This window comes from Macaca thibetana, chromosome 1, assembly GCF_024542745.1.
Source record: "Macaca thibetana thibetana isolate TM-01 chromosome 1, ASM2454274v1, whole genome shotgun sequence".
NCBI lineage: Eukaryota > Metazoa > Chordata > Mammalia > Primates > Cercopithecidae > Macaca > Macaca thibetana.
The window spans coordinates 109,068,117-109,089,826 of NC_065578.1; the positions used below are offsets into that span (position 1 = coordinate 109,068,117).

The window sequence follows — 21,710 nt, forward strand, 5'->3', positions numbered from 1 at the left end:
ATTCTCACTCCTTTGCCCAGGCTGGAGCGCAGTGGTGCAGTCTCAGCTCACTGCAACCTCCGCTTCATGGGTTGAAGCAATTCTTGTGGCCCAGCCTACTGAGTAGCTGGGACTACAGGCATACACCACCACACCTGGCTAATTTTTGTATTTTTAGTAGAGATGAGGTTTTGCCACAATGGCCAGGCTGGTCTCGAACTCCAGGCCTCAAATTATCTACCTGTCTCCTCCTCTCGAAGTGCTGAGATTACAGGTGTGAGCCACCGCGCCTGGTCTAACATTTTACTTAAAAATCTGTATATGGGCCAGATGTGGTGGCTCACGCCTGTAATCCCAGAACTGAACTTTGGGAGGCAGGCAGATCATGAGGTTAGGAAATGGAGACCATCCTGGCTAACATGGTGAAACCCCGTCTCTACAAAAAAAATACAAAAATTTGCTGGGCGTGGTGGTGCTTGCCTGTAGTCCCAGCTACTCAGGAGGCTGAGGCAGAAGAATTGCTTGAACCCGGGAGGTGGAGGCTGCAGTTAGCCAAGATCGTGCCACTGCACTCCAGCCTGGGCAACAGAGCAAGACTCTGTCTCAAAAAAAAAAAAAAAAAAAAATCTGTATATGTTGGCAGTCTGTATGCATGCCTACTTCTGATACTAAATGGCTGCCTAACATTAGTTCCTGTGGATAGTTTGCCTAATTATTCTTATGCTATGGGGTATGTGGATTTTTCTAACTTATTTATTTGTTTTTAGAGCAGGGTAATCATGTTTCAACAATTCCTTCCTGTTTTTGGTTATTTTGAGTAGATCCCCAGAGGCGATTACTACAGGGTAAAGAGTGAGAATGGTTTAATGGTATTATAACAGATAATTTGATTGCTCTCCAGAGAGAGTGACTTAATTTATGGTGCCACCAGCAAGGTATACGGAACTTTCTGCACTACTTTAGACACTTAGGGGATTGCAATTTCATCTTTTTTTTTTTTTTTTTTTTTTTTTTAAATAAGAACACCTTCAAATTTTCTGGCTGGGTGTGGTGGCTCATGCCTGTAATCCCAGCTCTTTGGGAGGCCAAGGCAGGCAGATCACTTGAGGTCAGAAGTTTGAGACCAGCCTAGCCAATATGGTGAAATCCTGTCTCTACTAAAAAATACAAAAGTTAGCCAGGCCTGGTGGTGGGCACCTGTAGTCCCAAATATTCAGGAGGCTGAGGCACAAGAATCGCTTGAACCTGGGAGGCAGAGGTTGAACTGAGCCAAGATCGTGCCATTGCACACTGCACTCCAGCTTGGGTGACAGAGTGAGATTCCATCTCAAAAAAAAAAAAAAAAAAAAAGAATACCTTCAAGTTTTCTTCCTTCACCTTTTTTGTTTATTGGTTGTGCATGTTTCTGCCAATGAATCACACTCTATGAATCTACCTGTTCATGACTCTCCTGCAGAAAACTCTCTGTTTACCCATTCTCTGCCTGTGGCTTAGTCAACTCCTGGAGAAAGGGTAAGAATGATCTTGTGGCAGTCAAGGCTTTTTCTCCCACAGGCTCAATGTAATTAATTGTGATTTTGTTCTTGGTTTTCTGTGGCATAATATGATGGTTAATTTTCTGCATTAAATTGACCAAGCTAAGGGATACTCACATGGTAAAATTATTGTATTTGTGAGGGAGTTTCCAGAAGAGATTGGCCTTTGAATCAGAAGACTGAGCCAAGATTTCTCTCAGCAATGGAGGGGGCTTCCAACAAACTGTCAAGGTCCAGAGAGAAGAAAAAGACAGAGGAAGGGTGCATTTGATCTCTCTGACTGGGACTTCCATCTCCACCTATCCTGGGACATCCACACTCCTTGTTCTCTGGCCTTCAGACTTGATCAGGGTCTAACACCGTCGCCTCACACCCCACCCTTGTTCTGAGGCCTTTAGACTCACACTGAACGATATAACTGGCTTTCCTGCTTCTCTATCCTGCAGCAGATGATCATGGGACTTCATTGCAAAATTGTGTGAGCCAATTCCCATAAGAGATACCTAGATTTATAAATAAACACATAAATTTCCTACAGGCTTATCTTAGTGGTGACACTTCACATTTTGAAGAACCTTGACTATTACACATAGCAAAAAACAAACAAACAAACAAACAAAAAACCAAACACAAGTGGGTCACCGTCATCAATAAGTAAGTTTTAAAACATCGAACACAGGACAAAACGCTACAACATATCTATTAGCTGGGTGTAGGGACCAGCCCCACAGGGTCAGTGGGTTTTTCTCCCCGTGTGCGGAGACGAGAGATTGTAGAAATAAAGACACAAGACAAAGGGATAAATGAAAAGACAACTGGGCCTGGGGGACCACTGCCACCAAGACGCAGAGACCAGTAGTGGCCCCGAATGCCAGGCTGTGCTGATATTTATTGGATACAAGACAAAGGGGCAGGGTAAGGAGTGTGAGCCATCTCGATGATAGGTAAGGTCACATGGGTCACATGTCCACTGGACAGAGGGCCCTTCCCTGTTTAGCAGCCAAGGTGGAGAGAGGGAGAGAGAAGACAGCTTACACCATTATTTCTGCATATCAGAGACTTTTAGTACTTTCACTAATTTTGCTACTGCTATCTATAAGGCAGGGCCAGGTGTACAGGATGGAACATGAAAGTGGACTAGGAGTGTGACCACTGAAGCACAGCACCACAGGGAGACGGTTAGGCCTCCGGATAACTGGGGGCAGGCCTAACTGATGTCAGGTCCTCCACAAGAGGTGGAGGAGGGGAGTCTTCTCTAAACTCCCCCAGGGAAATGGAGACTCCCTTTCCCCGTCTGCTAAGTAAGGGGTGTTTTTCCTTGGCACTGACGCTACCGCTAGAACAGGGTCTGCTTGGTAAGGGGCGTCATCCCAGACACTCGTGTTACCGCTAGACCAAGGAGCCCTCTGGTGGCTCCGTATAGGCGTGACAGAGGGCTCACACTCTTTTTTTTTTTGAGACGGAGTCTCGCTCTGTCACCCAGCCTGGAGTGCACTGGCGCCTCCCGGGTTTACGCCATTCTCCTGCCTCAGCCTCCCCAGTAGCTGGGACTACAGGCACCCGCCACCTCGCCCGGCTAGTTTTTCATATTTTTTAGTAGAGACGGGGTTTCACCGTGTTAGCCAGGATGATTTCGATCTCCTGACCTCGTGATCCGCCCATGTCGGCCTCCCAAAGGGCTGGGATTACAGGCGTGAGCCACCGCGCCCGGCCGGGCTCACACTCTTATCTTCTGATCACTTCTCACTATGTCCCTTCAGCTCCTATCTCTGTATGGCCTGGGTTTTCCTAGGTTATGATTGTAGAGCAAGGATTATTATAATGGTGGAATAAAGAGTAGTTGCTACAAACTAATGATTAATGATATTCATATATTATCATGTCTATGATCTAGATCTAGTATAACTCTTCTTGTTTTATATATTTTATTACACTGGAACAGCTGCTGCCCTCGGTCACTTGCCTCGGCACCTGGGTGGCTTCTGCCCACACCTGGGTTTTTTTTTCTATATGGAAAGAACTGTCTGAGATGCCTTGCAGTAAACTCCAAGGAGATTTCCAGGGAAGATATCCTCTTTTCTCCTGGTAAATCTGTCTGTTGATGATCATTATTTTAAAGGCTCCAAAGATCAAAACATCTGCTTGCACATTTTGACGATTCGTTTTGGGTGAGGGTCTCTGGCAGGCTTGGAAGGGTGGGTGAACAGTGGGAAGGGGGCTGCCTCTGTGGTGACTGGCATCACTCATATCCATATCTGTGGCAGTCATCAGGTGCTTATTGTATATTTGACTTTTGGCCACCCCTATGGGGGTGTTAAATGCAGGGAGGGTCTAGTCAAGCCATTACAGTTTGGCAGTGACTTGTAGCAACTTTCTACACACCTTTCTCAATCAGGGTGGATACCTTTTGAAAATAAGTTCATTTCATCCTGCCTAGCTTTGCCCCAGTAGCTCTAGAAGAATTACCACATGGTGCTGAGCTCGGGCTGCCTGGCTCTGGAACAATGTGCTCAGAGCTGCAGGGGAGGCCTGCTGTCTGGCTGCCAGAGAGAGTCCCACCACTCCCTACCCTGTATCCTGGAAGACCAGACTGCCCAGCCTGTCCACCTAGTAGACCGTTTCCCTGCCCAATTCTCCTTCTCTCATTGCTAATGAGCAGCTTGATGCCCGCAGGGACTGCGCCAGCTGAGATTGTCTCTAGGTCCTCCCTTCTGCCAGCTGGTGTCCAGGGAAGTGGGTCCTTTGGCCTCCTTCCTGCCACCAGAATTTCGAGGACCTTGTTTCTCCCACTGCAGCTTTTGACCCAGTCCTGGGTCATAGACTAGGGTTTCTTAACCTCAGCTGCACAGAGATTTGCAGGGCAGAGTTCTTTGTTGTGAGGCGCTGTCCTGAGCATCGCAGGGCGCTCAGCATCCTACCCATCCTCTCCCCACTAATAGCATGGGCGCTTCCTGCTGTTTACAGTGAACAAAGTCTCCAGGCAGACGTACATGTCCCCTGAGGGGCAAAATCACCTTCACTTGAATCACATCCAGTGGTGGCCTGGATGGATACTGGCATTCAGAAATAATAATAATTTTAAAAAATCATAATGTAACTCATATAGTTATGTCCTTATTGATGCAACATTTAATAATGTAAGTATTATTAATACTTATTAATGATTACATGTATATTTAATTTTTTTTACCTTTTATTTTGATCTAGTGTCAGAGTTTGAGAAGTTTGTAGAAAGATTTGGCCGGGCGCGGTGGCTCAAGCCTGTAATCCCAGCACTTTGGGAGGCCGAGACGGGCGGATCACGAGGACAGGAGTTCGAGACCATCCTGGCTAACACGGTGAAACCCCGTCTCTACTAAAAAATACAAAAAACTAGCCGGGCGAGGTGGCGGGCGCCTGTAGTCCCGGCTACTCGGGAGGCTGAGGCAGGAGAATGGCATAAACCCGGGAGGCAGAGATTGCAGTGAGCTGAGATCCGGCCACTACACTCCAGCCTGGGCGACACAGCGAGACTCCGTCTCAAAAAAAAAAAAAAAAAAAAGAAAGATTATAAATGACTCTGATTACCCTAGATACTAGTGTTCCCACATGGGCTTTCTGCCCCCCAGAGTACCCTCTGCCCCTCCTTCTCCTGCCCCCGCCTTTCTGTCTCTCTCTCCCCCAGGAAGCTCCCTATGAGCACAACTCCAATTATAAGAAAATCACCATTTTCTTTTCTCTGAGGCGGCATTCTTGACGTTTGGATTCAGGCTGAGAAGTGACAGTGATTTATAATCATCCTTGCCTGTGTAGTCCTTCCCATGTTAGGTCATGTCTGTCGTTTATGTTGATGACAATCTGTGTCATCCACGCCATTTTCAAAATTTTTGAAAACATATCCAGCCAAAAGCTAAGGATAAAATGCCCTTTTGTGTTGTTATTTTTCTTTATTGCTCTTTTATTACTTCATTCAGAATCTCTATCTCTTATCATGTTTTGGCCTGTTTGTGTTTCTTCCGCTTGGTGGTAACATCAGTTAACATTGAGTTTAGAAAAAATGTTTCCCCAATTAAAAAAAAAAATCACTTATACTACATCTTCTTTCTGATTTGCATTAACTTGTAATTTTATTTTTTGTTTTTGTTGTACTAATACTCTGTTAATCAGCTAACTTTCAAGAAAATAATCTATTATGTATAACAAGCAAATTGGTTAGTTTCAATATTCTTCTTAAGGTAACTTCTTGCTTCCACTTCTTTTTCCATCTCTAACTTTGTTCCTTTTCTACTTTCTTGAAATTCTAGTTTGTTTGCCTTATTTTTGGTATAACAGGCATGTTGGAAAAATGTTTTCTCAATTCAAATTTGGTAGCATCTTGGATATGGTGATTTTTATTTTCTTCTTTTCAGATTGAAGCAAAGATTCTTTATATTTTGGATTTCCTAAGTTCACCCAAACAATATTTAAGAGACTTTAATACATTTCCATGAAGTAGGATACATTTTATTGTCTGTCAGTATTTGTTTCTAATAGATTGGTTTTTACAATTCTGACAACATTTTATGTAGATTTTCTGTTAATTTGACTTGAGAATACAAGAATGTTGACAGAAGAGACAGAAGGAATTATGAAATCCAGTCCAGAGGTCCCCTTACAGGCCCTTGGTAAAATGGGACCCAGTGCATTTTGACTGTCTGTGCCAGCGCTGTTTTAAAAATTAGAACTTGTCCACATTTTGCAGTTCGGACAGCACATACAAATCCAGAAGACCTGGCCCTGTCGGGACTGAGTTTCTGTGTGGTGACAACTGGCTACAACCCCTTCCTTCAGAACACTTGCATCTTCCCTCATCCCCGCTGCTCCAGTTCCCCATCCACAGACGCACTGCCCTGCTGGTGTGATTCTCGTGGCCACTGTGGCAGCTACTTTGGAGATCCTGCTGGTCCAGCCCTTCCTGCCTTCCGCAGAGCTATACTCCTCCTTCTGAAGAAGCCACCTGGGGCCTGGGGCCCATCTTCCTGGCTCCTCAGAGTCCTTGCAACAGCAGGCACTGCTTCTCTCTCCTGCACTCAATCCCTCTCCCACTCCACTTCTTCTCAGTGTGCAAAAACACTAAGAAGTGTCCCGTATTTTCAAAATCTCTCCCCTGAAGTTCCCACCTGATATGTAGTTGGAGATGGGCAAAGTACAGTGTCCTTGAAGCATTGTTTTATTCATAGTGCCTGGAATGTGGTAGGATCTCAACAACTGTTGTTTCATTAGAGGAATTACCAAATATGTGAATACCAATGTATCAGTACTGGTTCTATGTGTTTCAAAATTATTATTCTCATGAGTGTTAGCTTTCTTAAAAATTCATTTCTTTTAGTTGGATCTAGACATTTTATCTTTCACAGCTCAAGATGGATAAACTCAGAATCATAAACTCTTAATGCATAATGAGAAATGTAACAATTCCTAGGGCCAGGCACTTGTGTCTGTGCTGGTGCTATTGCCTCAATGCAGGAAAATCTACATGAGAATTCACTTTGAGGCCAAAACGGCTTCCTAAACATGGATACCTACCAGGTATTTGAGCTGGGAGTACTGCCCAGGTCTGGATGGGTGGGGAGTGTTTGCAACAAGGACTGCGCCTTGCCATCCTCAGTGACACAGTGTCCAAGTGCCCCAACTTAGCAGACACCTGCCGACCACCTGATTTCTGTGGCCTAATAGGGATGTGATGAAATCTACCTGTGCCACTCAACCCCAATCCACAAGTTATCCAGGTGGTTTGAAACTTTTTTGATATACTGGGTTCATGCTCTGGAGTCCTAACAATGTTTTAGCTAATTACCAAATATATATATATATATATATATGGAGAGAGAGAGAGCGAGAGAGAGAGAGCGAGCGCAGTGCAATAACCTTGTCCTTTACATTGTAAAATGATTTCTCCTTAAAGGTCTATCATCTGTTTTCATATATCCATTATTATTTGTAATATCCTTTAAACAAAGCAAAGTCAACCCCAGGCCAAGCCATTGCACAACTCTTTCAAAATAGTCTCCTTTCTACCTTGAAAGAAGAAAGTTGGCAGGTTGAACGTTGTTTTTGTGGAGCTTGTACCATGAGTCACATATCACAGTGTGACTTCAAAGGCCACTGGAGCCACCATCTCACACTGAAGAACACACATGGGTCAGGAGCCAGGTCCAGAACGGTGGATCTGGAGAGGTGAGGGTCCCAGCCTGTGGTCCTGTGGGGAGCCCTCAGGCTCCTCTCTGGCCACCATACTCTGACCTCCCTCCTCAGCAGGACAGGGTTCTGGCCTCTCTGATGACAGGTTGTGTGGCAGACCAGGTCTCACTAACACAGGCCTCCATAACAACTGGCTCAGTACTGACTGAGTGATTAGATATTAAAAGCTAAGAAAAAAAAAAAAAAAAAAAAGCCGGTACCTTTATACAAAGGCTGGAACGTAACAAAAGCCCATCAAGAGTTTTGCTTAGGCCTTTCTTGGGCCTTAAAGCATGACAAAATAACGAAGGAATTCTTAACAGGACCCATTTAGGATTAAACAAGTTTTATTGGGGGTCTGAGGGAACTCCCCACACCTCCGTGAGGTAGCAGGAAACGAGATAAGGGTAATCACCCCCGGCACCTGGACCCATTTAGATAAAGTAAATAGACTGAGGCTCCAGAGTAAGGTCTCAGGACCCAGAACTTAGTTATAGATTAAAGAAGTCAATCACTTATGTCTTTAGATGATGCACACTCACTTGTAGGCATATAGCTTAGAAGGTATATATGCTCTGGAAAACTTTGTAATTTTGAGTTGGTCTGGTGGTAATTTCCAGACCTTCTCCCTGAAACCAGTTGCAGAAATAAAACCTCTCTTCCTCTCCAGGTGATCTGCATCTGGTTACTGGGGCTGGAGAAATAGCAGCCTGACCCTCAGTTTGGTCCCGGAAGTTCTTCCACCCTCCCTCGCCTGCCCTCTGTGGCCACTGTACTCACTGCTGCTGTTGCTGTTTTGGTTTATGTGAGGTTCACCTAGTGGACTGGCTGGACATTTCCAGGGGGCACCTCAGATACCTCACCAACTTGCTGGGTCTGATCCTTTAATTTAGATTCATAAATTGTGCCAAAATACGAAGTGGCTACTTTACATAGTACTTAGCCAGATGACCAAAGGACTCAGTACCCGAGGGCCCCTAACAGAAAACACAGACCACATTTCCTTTACTCTGACCCATTTCTTGGGGATCCTTCCCATACCACTGACACCGTTCCTGTGTAGGCGGGGCTAGAGGGGAGACAAAGCCCTCGGAGTAGCTTTCGAATCAGAGGAAGTCCTGCTCTTACAGTGACGGGCAGAATTAAATTCCCAGGTTGGGGCCACCACCTTTTAGTCTGACCCCTGCAGCCCGAGTCTCCCAGAGCCCGCGGGAACTGGGCAGCGGGGAGAAGGCTGAGGGACTCCGCGGGCAGGGAGGAGAAGGGAGAAGAGCTTTTTGCTCCTTTAGGATCTGGCTGTTTCAAGCGCAGGGCCAGGTCGCTGTGGACTTAGCAAGGGCTGGATGGACTCGTGGAGCCTCAGGGTGGGTTGGGGAAGCTGGCGAAGGTGATTCCCGCTTTCGGCTTCTGGGCGTCCTGACCTCCCTCCGGGAACCCTCGGGGCTGGGAGGCGGGCGGGGGTCTTACTGATTCCGGCCCCAGAAGCGCGCTCCGGGTCCACAGACTGCCGCGTTTCGGGGGCTTGGTGGGCCAAGGGGCGGGATCGCAGCAAGGCCCCTCCTTTCCCCTCTGTGGAGCTCTTATAGTCTGTACCCCGGTTGTGGCCTGTCTGCAGAATCCGCACCAACAGGCACCATGCCCATGACCCTGGGGTACTGGGACATCCGAGGGGTGAGCGAGGGTCAGCTGGACGGTGGGACCAGGGCGCAGGGTGGGAAGTGTGGAGCAGCTGCGGGACTGGCTCTAGGGATCCTTCCTCTTCAGGGAGGTCTCCCTCAGAAGGGCCTGTGCAAGACTCTGTGTGTGTGTATTTGGGGGTGGGGGTGGGCAGAGGAGGCGACGTGTGCGTGCAGTGTAAACTGGGGGTGTTCCTGTTGCAGACAAAGTCACCAAGTCAGGGACCCTCCATCTCTGACCCGAGCTGCCGGCCCTCTCTCCCAGCTGGCCCACGTCATCCGCCTGCTCCTGGAATACACAGACTCAAGCTATGAGGAAAAGAAGTACTTTAGGGAGGATGGTAATGGCACCTTCCTGTCTGGGCCCTGCCCACTCCCGCTGAGTTGGCACCAAGCAACCCATGGTGGCCAGCTGTGGCTGCCTCTGCAGGCCTCCCCTGCTGGAGCTGCAGGCTGTCCCTTCCCTGAGCCCCGGGGAGGGAGCCCTCTGGCCTTGCAAGGCAGAATGCTGGGGCGGGATGCTGGGCCCCCTGTCTGGGTAATTGGGTTGGGTGTACCTCAGGGCTTGCCTAAACCCTGGAAGCCTTAGCCTTGTGGGGTCCAGAGCCCTCACCGGGATTCTTTCTCTCTGAACCCTGGGATGTGGGGCTGAGTGGTCAGATTCTAGATCCACCTGTCTCAGGGGTCTTGCCACTGGCTCCTTGGAAGGGTCCCGGGGAAGGAGGGCTGGGCTCTGGGGAGGTTTGTTTTCACTTCATCTTCCCCACCACAGCTCCTGACTATGACGGAAGCCAGTGGCTGAATGAAAAATTCAAGCTGGGCCTGGACTTTCCCAATGTAGGTGCAGGGGAAGGGGCGGTTTTGGGGGTAAGTGTAAGTGTCTCTGACCGCATCTCCTCTCCCAGCTTAGAGGGGTTAGGATCAGGAGTCTTCTGCCCAATTCCTGTCACTCCTGGCTGTCTACACAGCCCTTCCATGATGTTCTGTGTCCAAGCTCATTCGTTCATGTGACAGTATTTCTATCTCAGGCCTGCCATGAGCAGGCACAGTGAGTGCCGGGTCTCCTCTCTACCCTTGCTTATGGGAAGGGGATGCTGGGGAACCTGGTGGCCCAACTGAGCTTCCCTGGTTTCCCATTCATCCTGCTGCCCTACTTGATTGATGGGACTCACAAGATCACCCAGAGCAACGCCATCATGTGCTACATTGCCCGCAAGCACAACCTGTGTGAGTGTGGTTTGTTGCAGTGTGTGGGGGGAAGGTGGCCTCCTCCTTGGCTGGATTGGGGTGCGATGCTCAGAAAGACTCTGTGTTTTGTGGGTGGCAGGTGGGGAGACAGAAGAGGAGAAGATTCGTGTGCACATTATGAAGAACCAGACCATGGACAACCATATGCAGCTGGTCATGATCTGCCACAACCCAGAATTTGTGAGTCTCCCCAGTGATCTGCACCTGGCAGAGTTTGGATTTGGGACCAGGACTTTTGCATTCCTGCACATACTGGTCTTTTCTTAAGTCCTTGGTACCACTCATCCTCCAAGTGCTTTCCCATACTATCAACAGTTATCCTTACGACTCCAATGTCATGTCAACAAAAGCAGAGGCAATTCCCAGCAATCTTAGGACACGATCCAGGCATCCCAGGGTAGAAATTCAATTCCTAGATGGTAAAGTTTGTGTTCAGAATCTCCTTCATTGCCTCTGGCCTCTGACTTCTGTCCTGGGTCATTTCTCTCAGCCAGTTCACTTCACCTGCCTGCTCCTAGAATATACAGACTCAAGTACAAGACAGAGGAATGTAGTGGCACCATTGAATTGCATCTTCTCCTCCACAGTTTTCCAAGTGCTGTCATTGACATGCATAGGGATCCACGCATTTTCATAACAGGCAGCTCAGAGGCAGCCAGCGGGCCTTTATTCCTCTCCCTCTTTCCTTTCAACCTGAACTTCTCATCTCCCTGGAAACTGGTCAATGTCCATGTTTTCTCTTGCCACCCCATTAGGAGGAACTTTCTACTTCTTTCCCTGAGCTCCTGTAGTTCTTTGCATCCTTGATTCTGCCCATGTCTGGGTCCAAAGGCTGCCAGGTGCTCGGGCGCCACTGGGGCTGACCCAGAGGTTATTGGGAGGTCAGTGATAACAGATTCAGGGACGGCATCTCATTCCTCTCTGCCTTCTGATCACTTCAGATAGGGTCTGGCGCCCAGTCGGAGTCTAATAATTGCTGATGTATCCAACTGAAGCCTGGGCACTGCCCCAGTTTTAGTTGCGGGGAAGACGGCTGCTTGCCCACGGCCAGCCTGGGCCATCCACAGCCCTGGGGAGGCCATGTCTATGCAGGGAGATTTTGTCTGAGGGTGGTGACAGCTGTTTCCTGCCTCAGGAGAAACTGAAGCCAAAATACTTGGAGGAACTCCCTGAAAAGCTAAAGCTCTATTCACAGTTTCTGGGGAAGCAGCCATGGTTTGCAGGAGACACGGTAAAGAAGGAGTGATATAGGGAATGAGATCTGTTTTGCTTCATGTGTTGTGGAGGTTCCAGCCCACATATTCTTGGCCTTGTGCAGATCACTTTTGTAGATTTTCTCATCTATGATGTCCTTGACCTGCACCATACATTTGAGCCCAAGTGCTTGGATGCCTTCCCAAATTTGAAGGACTTCATCTCCCGCTTTGAGGTGATGCCCCCATCCTCCTTTCTCTTTGATGCCCCTTGTTCCTTTCCCTCCTTTGAGATGCTTTCCCAGTCCTGGAGCTACACATAGAATAACTTGCATTTATTGAGCATTGGCTTCATGCCACGAACCGTGCCCAGCACATTATACCTATTGTGTGGAATTTGAATTTTATAACATTCCAACAGGGTGACAGAATTATCTCGCCCATTTTGGAGATAAGGAAACTGAGAATGAGATGGTCAGGCATTGCTCAGGGTCCCAGAGCCGGTGGAGGCTGTGCTGGGCTCTCTATGAGCCTCTGGATCTATGGGTGGCAGTCAGGGCTCTCCTGTATGTGACCAGAGAAAAAGCCTTAGGCTTCCCCTAGCCTGGGTTTCACAGCCCAGGACACTTTGGAAGAGGCAGAGCACTTCGTGACCATGGATGGAGCTGGCAATAGTAGGACTGGCACAACGGTGGCGTTGATGTCTAGTGCTAAACCCACGGGCAATATTCATTGCTACCTCCAGAAGCTTTGCATGATCGGACCCCTGTGTGGGGAGTCCTGAGAGCCAGGGCTGTGGCTGGAGCTGGATTAAGGTACATATGTGGGTGCCCCTGTTGAAGGAGTTTATGTTGAAATGCCCAGTGCTGGGGCACTTTCTTACTCCACCTGTCTTCCTTTTTTTTTGTTTTTCGAGACAGAATCTTGCTCTGTTGCCCAGGCTGGAGTACAGTGGAGTAATCTTGGCTCACTGTAACCTCCGCCTCCTGGGTTCAAGCGATTCTCCTGCCTCAGCTGCCAGAGTAGCTGGGATTACAGGTGTGCGCCACTATGTCCAGCTAATTTTTGTATTTTTAGTAGAGACGGGGTTTCACCATTTGGCCAGGCTGGTCTCAAACTCCTGACCTCAGGTGATCTGCCCGCCTTGGCCTCCCTAAGTGCTACTCCTCTTCTCTTTTTTCCCTCCAATGTTCCACGTGTTCCCCCTGTGAGATGAGTGGCACGCTGGTTTTACTCCTGTTTACTGACCTTCTCCTCTGCATGAGGCAGGGTGTGAGGCACAGTGGGAGATGCATAGATGACCGCCCCATCCTGGAAAAGAGTGCAGTGAGAGGCCTGCCGGCAGAGCAACCCTTGAGGGGTGTGTGGCACCACCTGGGTACTGGGCCCGGGGCCTGCCCTCACTCACGGAGAAGCATCCCTCACCCGTGTTGATCTTGTTTGAGAGCAGCAAATCCTGCTTTAGGACAGATTTGGGAATTTGAGGCACTAGTCCAAAGGGCTTCTGAGCCTAGAATCTGTTTCCCTTTCCCACTCCCCATCAAGAGATCTGCTTGCTTAGCTAGTTCCCATCAGCTCTGGTTCTGGTCCAGGCTTAAGTGGCCTTGGAGTTATGTAAGATGTGGTGGGAAGGGAGGGGTGGAGGACAGCTGAGGTCTCTGGCCTGTGACATGCCAAGGTCAATCAGTTTGAGAACAAGCAGTCCGGGAATTTTTTTTTTTTTTTTTTTTTTTTTTTTTTTTTTTTTTTTGAGATTGTGTCTTGCTGTTGCCCAGGCTGGAGTGCAGTGGCGTGATCTAGGCTTACTGCAACCTCTGCCTCCTGGGTTTAAGCAATTCTCTGCCTCAGCCTCCTGAGTAGCTGGGATTACAAGTAGCCGCTACCACACTCAGCTAATTTTTCTATTTTTAGTAGAGATGGGCTTTCACCATGTTGACCATGCTGGTCTCGAACTCCTGAACTCAGGTGATCCACCTACCTCGGCTTCCCAATATGCTGGAATTACAGGTGTGAGCCACCATGCCTGGCTAGATCTTTTTGAATACTTTATATGGGAATTCAATCCCGGTAAGATTGTGCACAGCACATCTGAGTGTCTTGTAGCCTGATCTACAGCAGCAGGGCTGGAGATGCCATGGGTTAGGGCACAGTGAGATTCTGCTCAGGTACTAGATAGAGAACTTTGGACTTTCCGCTTTAAGGGGAATGATTAGAGCCTAGTCTCACCTTTCATTTTCTTATGCACTGCCATCCCCCATTCAACTTTCATCCAGGTTTTACTGAGACATTGGGTGAGTGTGTTGTGAGCCCGTTTGTTCTGCTGGAGGTCCCTTCTGTGTGTCTACACCCAGACAAGCCAAGAGCCTCCCTGTGGAAAAGGAGACTGTTTGTGCAGTCAAGGGGTGACAGGGCCCGGTGTGAGGGGTGGTGGGGCAGAAGAAGAAGAGATTTTGGCAGAAAGAGGCCAGAACCAGAGAGAGACAGAACCAGGCTACATTGTAGCCCTGTTCCCCTTACTAGGTATTTAAATGTGAGGTAGTTGCTGAACTTCTGTTTCCCACATCAGAAACGATGGTAATAGATTCAGCCTTGCAGAGCAGTCAAGTGGATTTTCTAAGCTTGTATTATAATTTCTCTTGGGTACAGAGCAGCCAGCACAGTGTAGAATCTCCATAAGTGTTAGCTGTTACTGTGGTACAGCATTACTTAAAGGAAGCTGGAAGAGTTAACTCTGCAGATCTGGGGACCCTAAGAGGCTGTGTGATGTCCCAGCACTTGAGCCCATGTGGAAAGGCTGTGGCCAAGGCCCTGACCTGCTGTGTCTGCAGTGGGGCTGTCCCCATGGGCAGCTGACCTTGAGCTCTGGCCTTATTTTCCCCCGTCTCAGGGCTTGGAGAAGATCTCTGCCTACATGAAGTCCAGCCGCTTCCTCCCAAGACCTGTGTTCACAAAGATGGCTGTCTGGGGCAACAAGTAATGCCTGGAAGGCCAGGAGGTGGGAGTGAGGTGCCCATACTCAGCCCTCTGCCCAGGCTGTGGAGCGCAGCTGGACTCTGCATCCCAGCACCTGGCTCCTCATTCCTTTCTCCTGTTTATTCCCATCTTTACCCCTAAGACTTTATTGTCCCCGTCTTCACCTCCCCTAAACCCCTGTCCCATGCAGGTGCTTTAAAGCCTCAGTTACCCACTTTTCTTCATGAACATCCCCCTCCCAACATTACCCTTCGCGGCACTAAAGCCAGCCTGACCTTCCTTCCTGTTAGTGGTTGTGTCTGCTTTGAGGGGCCTGCCTAGCCCCTCGCCTGTGGAGCTCAGCCCCAAGCTGTACCCGTGCTGAATGAAAGAGCAGCATTGACTGGTTTACAGGCCCTGCTCCTGTAACATGGCCCCTGCCTTAGGCCTTCCTGATCGAAGTAAAGCCTCAATCACATTTGCTGTGTCTTGTCTTATTTGCTCCTGGCCATCTACCCAGACTGTCTGTCTGTCACTGCCTCTTCCAAGGGACTGGCTGGTGATCCTGGCAGTGGCCGGGTTCTAACGGAGTCTGCTGGGCATAGTAAGGCATTTGACAATTCTTGCTCCCATTTCTGACAGACTCAGAGCAGGAAGCTCCCTGAGGCTCTGTGGAAAGAATGTCTCTTTCTGGGCCTGGGTCTCCCATTCATTCATCCAGCCTTACTGAGTGCTTTCCATAATTACCCAGAGCTTGTGTCTCATTGAATAGGACCCCAAGGGGGTGGAATCTCCATCAGAGAGAACCAGGGTCTCTTTTACCTTCTCCATTATATGACTGCATCACTTCTGTTAGGTCTCCAGGACCCAATCTCTATTGATTTTCTCAGATGTCTTCCAGGTACCCTATCCAGGCTTGCTGCACAGCTGTCATCAGGACGTTCTCTCTGGGTTTACTTCCTCTGTTTCCTGGGTACCTGTGAGAGAAATGTCTTTAGTCCTTGCACAACTGAAAGTGTCTTTACATACTTACTGAATACTCTGGCTGATGTTTTAGTCTGTTCTCACACTGCTAATAAAGACATACCTGAGACTGGGTAATTGATAAAGGAAAGAGGTTTAAAGGACTCACAGTTCCACAGGGCCTAGGAGGCCTCATAACCATGGCAGAAGGCAAATGAGGAGCAAAGTCACATCTTCCATGGCAGCAGGCAAGAGGGCCTGTGCAGGGGAACTCCCACTTATAAAACCATCAGATCTCGTGAGATTATTCACTACCACGAGAACAGTATGGGGAAAACTGCCCCCATGATTCAGTTATCTCCACCTGTCTCCCATGCTTGACACCTGGGGATTATTACAATTCAAGGTAAGATGTGGGTGGGGACACAGCCAAACCATATCAGCTGGGGATAGAATTCTATGATAAAAACCTTCAGACCTCTAATAGACTTACCCACTCTTTTCTGAAATTGAGCATTTCTGGTGAGTAGGTGGATGCGTCTGACTGCATCCTTTGATTTTTTTAAAGTTATTATTATTTTTATTATTTTGAGAGGGAATCTTACTCTGTTGCCCAGGCTGGAGTGCAGTGGTGTGATCTTGGCTCACTGCAACGTCCCCTTCCCGGGTTCAAAGGATTCTCCTGCCTCAGCCTCCCGAGTAGCTGGAACTACAGGCACGCACCACTGTGCCCAGATAATTTTTGTATTTTTGGTTTAGAGGTGGGTTTTCACTATGTTGGCCAGGCTGGTCTCGAACTCCTGACCTTGTGATCCACCCACCTCAGCCTCCCAAAGTGCTGGAATTACATGCATGAGCCACTGCACCTGACCATATCTTTTGCTTTTTTACTTAAGCATTTTCTGCCATTCTGAGGTCTGTAATTCCAAAGACTGCGCGGGGATCTACAGGTTGATGTTTTCCTGACTCACATCCTTGCCAAAACATTCTAAGCACAGGCTTCCTCCACCCTCACAGCAATCCCATAGCTTTATCTGCATTGCATCTTCTTGAAGTAATTTAAAATCTCACTGGAGAGTGAGCTGCTTTGGAGGAAGAATCTCATAGCTTAGCAGTCCCTAAGCTGTGATGTCAGAAATAGTTGTTCAGTCTGTAGGTCAAGTATTCATACAAGGCTCAGCAGAGAGAATTTGTTACAAATCAACAAAGGTCTCTTCTGCAAAAAGTGTAGATCTAAAAATACAACTAATTAACAAATGAGTCAGAATATCCAAATGGCCAATAAGCTCGTGAGAAGGTGTTCAACATCATTAGACAGCAGAAAGTTAAAAACCCGTAGATCCTACTGTATCCCCACTAGAATGGCTGACATTGAAAGGACTGACAATTGTTGGTGATTTGTGGAGTAACTTGAACTGTCATGCCTTGCTGGTGGGAAAGTCACTTTGGAATACTGGCAGTGTCAGCTGGGGCTAAACATACATCTACCCAGGACCCAGAAGTCCTACTCTGGGTAGGACAGGAATGAGTCCTGTTGGATTCCAAGAGCCAGGTATAATGATGTCAAAAGCAGCTTTATTTTAAATAGCCAATACCTGAAAACAACCCAAATTCCATGACTAGAAGAACGAACAAATGAACTTGGTTTATCAACATAATTCCATGATTCGTATAATGGAATACTTACTCCGCTATAATGAAAATAAACGTGCTAACGCTATGTGCAAAAACATGGATGGGCCTCACAGACGTGTGGAGTAAAAGGATCCAGACAGGAGAAAGGACACACGATCTCATTCCACTTACACGAGAATCAGGAGAGGGAAATGAGTCCATGGTATCACAGGTCAGGTGATTGGTGACCCTGGTGAGAACTGGAAGGTTGCCTATTGAAGGCGCCTGGTGGAGTGCTGTAAGTTTTCTCTCTTTATCTGGGAGGTGATTCCAGAAGAGTATACAAGTGGAAATGCCCACAGAATAGCACACTTAAGGCCTGTGCACTGTATGTACATTACACTTCAGTGAAAAGCATGCACATGTGTCTTACATTATTTGTGTGCTCTTGTTTGTTTGCTTTCCCGCATAAGATGTCAACGTCATGAGGGCATGTGTTTTTGTCTCTTCTTGTTCACTGATGTTACAGGTGTTTGCACATCATCTAGGACAGTCCCTGAGCATATTAGGTGCTCATTGAATAGTTGTTAAGCAAATTATAGGATCATCTTAATGGTGTCATTTCAAATTATCTTTAGATTTGTATTCATGCCTACTTCTTTGGATAGGTGAGACTGGTGTGCATGTATACTCTTAGATTCTACAGTTTTTTCTCTTTAATATTTTACTTTTTTTTTTTTTGAGACAGAGTCTCACTCTGTTGCCCAGGCTGGAGCACAATGGTACAGTCTCAGCTCACTGCAACCTCCGCCTCCTGGGTTCAAGCGATTCTCGTGCCTCAGCCTCCTGAGTTGCTGGGACTACAGGCATACACCACCACACCTGGCTAATTTTTGTATTTTTAGTTGAAATGACGTTTTGTCATGATATCCAGGCTGGTCTCAAAATCCGGGCCTCAAGTTATCCACCCACCTCTACCCCTCATAGTGCTGGGATTACAGGTGTGAGCACCACGCCTGGCCTAACATTTTACTTAAATATCTGTACATGGGCTGGGCGGGGTGGCTCATGACTGTAATCCCAGCACTTTGGGAGGCCAAAGCAGGCAGATCACAAGGTTAGGAGATCGAGACCATGCTGGCTAACATGGCGAAACCACTTCTCTAGTAAAAATATAAAAATTAGCCAGGTGTGGTGGCCCTTTCCTGTAGTCCCAGCTACTCAGGAGGCTAAGGCAGAGAATCCCTTGAACCCGGGAGGCGGAGGCTGCAGTGAGCCAATATCATGCCACTTCTCTCCAGCCTGGGCAACAGAACAAGACGCTGTCTCAAAAACAAAACAAAAAAAAAATCTGTATATGTTGGCAGTCTATATGCATGCCTACTTCTAATATTAATGGCTATCTAACATTAGTTCCTGTGGATAAACTGTAGTTTGCCTAGTCATTCTTATGCTATGGGATATGTGAATTTTTCTAACTTATGTATTTGTTTTTAGAGCAGGGTGATCATGTTTCAACAATTCCGTCCCGCTTTTGGTTACTTTGAGTAGATCCCCAGAGGCGATTACTACAAGGTAAAGGGGGAGAATGGTTTAATGGTATTATAACAGATAATTTGATTGCTCTCCAGAGAGAATAACTTAATTTATGGTGCCACCAGCAGGGTACACGGACCTTTCTGCACTATTTTAGACACTTAGGAGATGGAGATTTCATCTTATGATTTTTTAAAAAATAAGAACACCTTCAAATTTTCTGGCTGGGTGTGGTGGCTCATGCCTGCAATCCCAGCACTTTGGGAGGCCGAGGCGGGTGGATCACTTGAGATCAGGAGTTTGAGACCAGCCTAGCCAATGTGGTGAAACCCTGTCACTACTAAAAATACAAAAATTAGCCAGGCGTGGTGGTGGGCACCTGTAGTCCCAGCTATTCAGGAGGCTGAGGCACAAGAATCGCTTGAACCTGGGAGGCAGAGGTTGCACTGAGCCAAGATCGTGCCATTGCACATTGCACTGAGACAGAATGAGATTCCATCTCAAAAAAAAAAAAAAAAAAAAAAAAAAAAAAATACCTTCAAGTTTTCTTCCTTCACCTTTTTTGTTTATTGGTTGTGCATGTTTCTGCCAATGAATCACACTCTATGAATCTACCTGTCATGAATCTCCTGCAGAAAACTCTCTGTTTACCCATTCTCTGCCTGTGGCTTAGTCAACTCCTGGAGAAAGGGTAAGAATGATCTTGTGGCAGTCAAGGCTTTTTCTCCCACAGGCTCAATGTAATTAATTGTGATTTTGTTCTTGGTTTTCTGTGGCATAATATGATGGTTAATTTTCTGCATTAACTTGACCAAGCTAAGGGATACTCACATGGTAAAATTATTGTATTTGTGAGGGAGTTTCCAGAAGAGATTGGCCTTTGAATCAGAAGACTGAGCCAAGATTTCTCTCAGCAATGGAGGGGGCTTCCAACAAACTGTCAAGGTCCAGAGAGAAGAAAAAGACAGAGGAAGGGTGCATTTGATCTCTCTGACTGGGACTTCCATCTCCACCTATCCTGGGACATCCACACTCCTGGTTCTGGCCTTCAGACTTGATCAGGGTCTAACACCGTTGCCCCACACCCCACCCTTGTTTTGAGGCCTTTGCTCTCACACTGAATGATACAACTGGCTTTCCTGCTTCTCTATCCTGCAGCAGATGATCATGGGACTTCATTGTAAAATTGTGTGAGCCAATTCCCATGAGAGATACCTAAATTTATAAATAAACACATAAATTTCCTACAGGCTTATCTTAGTGGTGTCACTTCAAAGTTTGAAGAACCTTGACTATTACACATAGCAAAAAACAAACAAACAAACAAACAAAAAACCAAACACAAGTGGGTCACCGTCATCAATAAGTAAGTTTTAAAACATCGAACACAGGACAAAACGCTACAACATATCTATTAGCTGGGTGTAGGGACCAGCCCCACAGGGTCAGTGGGTTTTTCTCCCCGTGTGCGGAGACGAGAGATTGTAGAAATAAAGACACAAGACAAAGGGATAAATGAAAAGACAACTGGGCCTGGGGGACCACTGCCACCAAGACGCGGAGACCAGTAGTGGCCCCGAATGCCAGGCTGCGCTGATATTTATTGGATACAAGACAAAGGGGCAGGGTAAGGAGTGTGAGCCATCTCCGATGATAGGTAAGGTCACGTGGGTCACATGTCCACTGGACAGAGGGCCCTTCCCTGTTTGGCAGCCAAGGTGGAGAGAGGGAGAGAGAAGACAGCTTACACCATTATTTCTGCATATCAGAGACTTTTAGTACTTTCACTAATTTTGCTACTGCTATCTATAAGGCAGGGCCAGGTGTACAGGATGGAACATGAAAGTGGACTAGGAGTGTGACCACTGAAGCACAGCACCACAGGGAGACGGTTAGGCCTCCGGATAACTGGGGGCAGGCCTAACTGATGTCAGGTCCTCCACAAGAGGTGGAGGAGGGGAGTCTTCTCTAAACTCCCCCGGGGAAATGGAGACTCCCTTTCCCCGTCTGCTAAGTAAGGGGTGTTTTTCCTTGGCACTGACGCTACCGCTAGAACACGGTCCGCTTGGTAAGGGGCGTCTTCCCAGACACTCGCGTTACCGCTAGACCAAGGAGCCCTCTGGTGGCTCTGTATGGGCGTGACAGAGGACTCACACGCTTATCTTCTGGTCACTGCTCGCTATGTCCCTTCAGCTCCTATCTCTGTATGGCCTGGGTTTTCCTAGGTTATGATTGTAGAGCAAGGATTATTATAATAGTGGAATAAAGAGCAGTTGCTACAAACTAGTGATTAATGATATTCATATATAATCATGTCTATGATCTAGATCTAGTATAACGCTTCTTGTTTTATATATTTTATTACACTGGAACAGCTCCTGCCCTCGGTCACTTGCCTCGGCACCTGGGTGGCTTCTGCCCACACCTGGGTTTTTTTTTCTATACGGAAAGAACTGTCTGAGATGCCTTGCAGTAAACGCCAAGGAGATTTTGAGGGAAGATATCCTCTTTTCTCCTGGTAAATCTGTCTGTTGATGATCATTATTTTAAAGGCTCCAAAGATCAAAACATCTGCTTGCACATTTTGACGATTCGTTTTGGGTGAGGGTCTCTGGCAGGCTTGGAAGGGTGGGTGAACAGTGGGAAGGGGGCTGCCTCTGTGGTGACTGGCATCACTCATATCCATATCTGTGGCAGTCATCAGGTGCTTATTATATATTTGACTTTTGGCCACCCCTATGGGGGTGTTAAATGCAGGGAGGGTCTAGTCAAGCCATTACAGTTTGGCAGTGACTTGTAGCAACTTTCTACACACC

General features: G+C 47.4%; 2 protein-coding genes across 4 annotated transcripts in view; one reads left to right on the top strand and one right to left on the bottom strand.

The window, feature by feature from the left end:
- Positions 1–21,710, bottom strand: part of PSMA5 (proteasome 20S subunit alpha 5) — a 509,972-nt gene that overhangs the window by 278,344 nt on the left and 209,918 nt on the right. The window lies entirely within an intron of this gene.
- The window catches only part of LOC126930060 (glutathione S-transferase Mu 1), a 77,212-nt gene that overhangs the window by 47,785 nt on the left and 7,717 nt on the right, over positions 1–21,710 (top strand). For 2 of the 3 annotated variants that reach the window (XM_050746765.1, XM_050746750.1), the window contains exon 8: positions 14,717–15,259. The exons of the other annotated variant lie outside the window; for it this stretch is intronic. In XM_050746765.1, coding sequence (XP_050602722.1) covers positions 14,717–14,806 — 90 coding nt within the window. In that variant the 3' untranslated portion in view covers positions 14,807–15,259. Of the gene's footprint in view, positions 1–14,716; positions 15,260–21,710 lie in introns of those variants that run through there. 3 annotated transcript variants of the gene reach the window in all.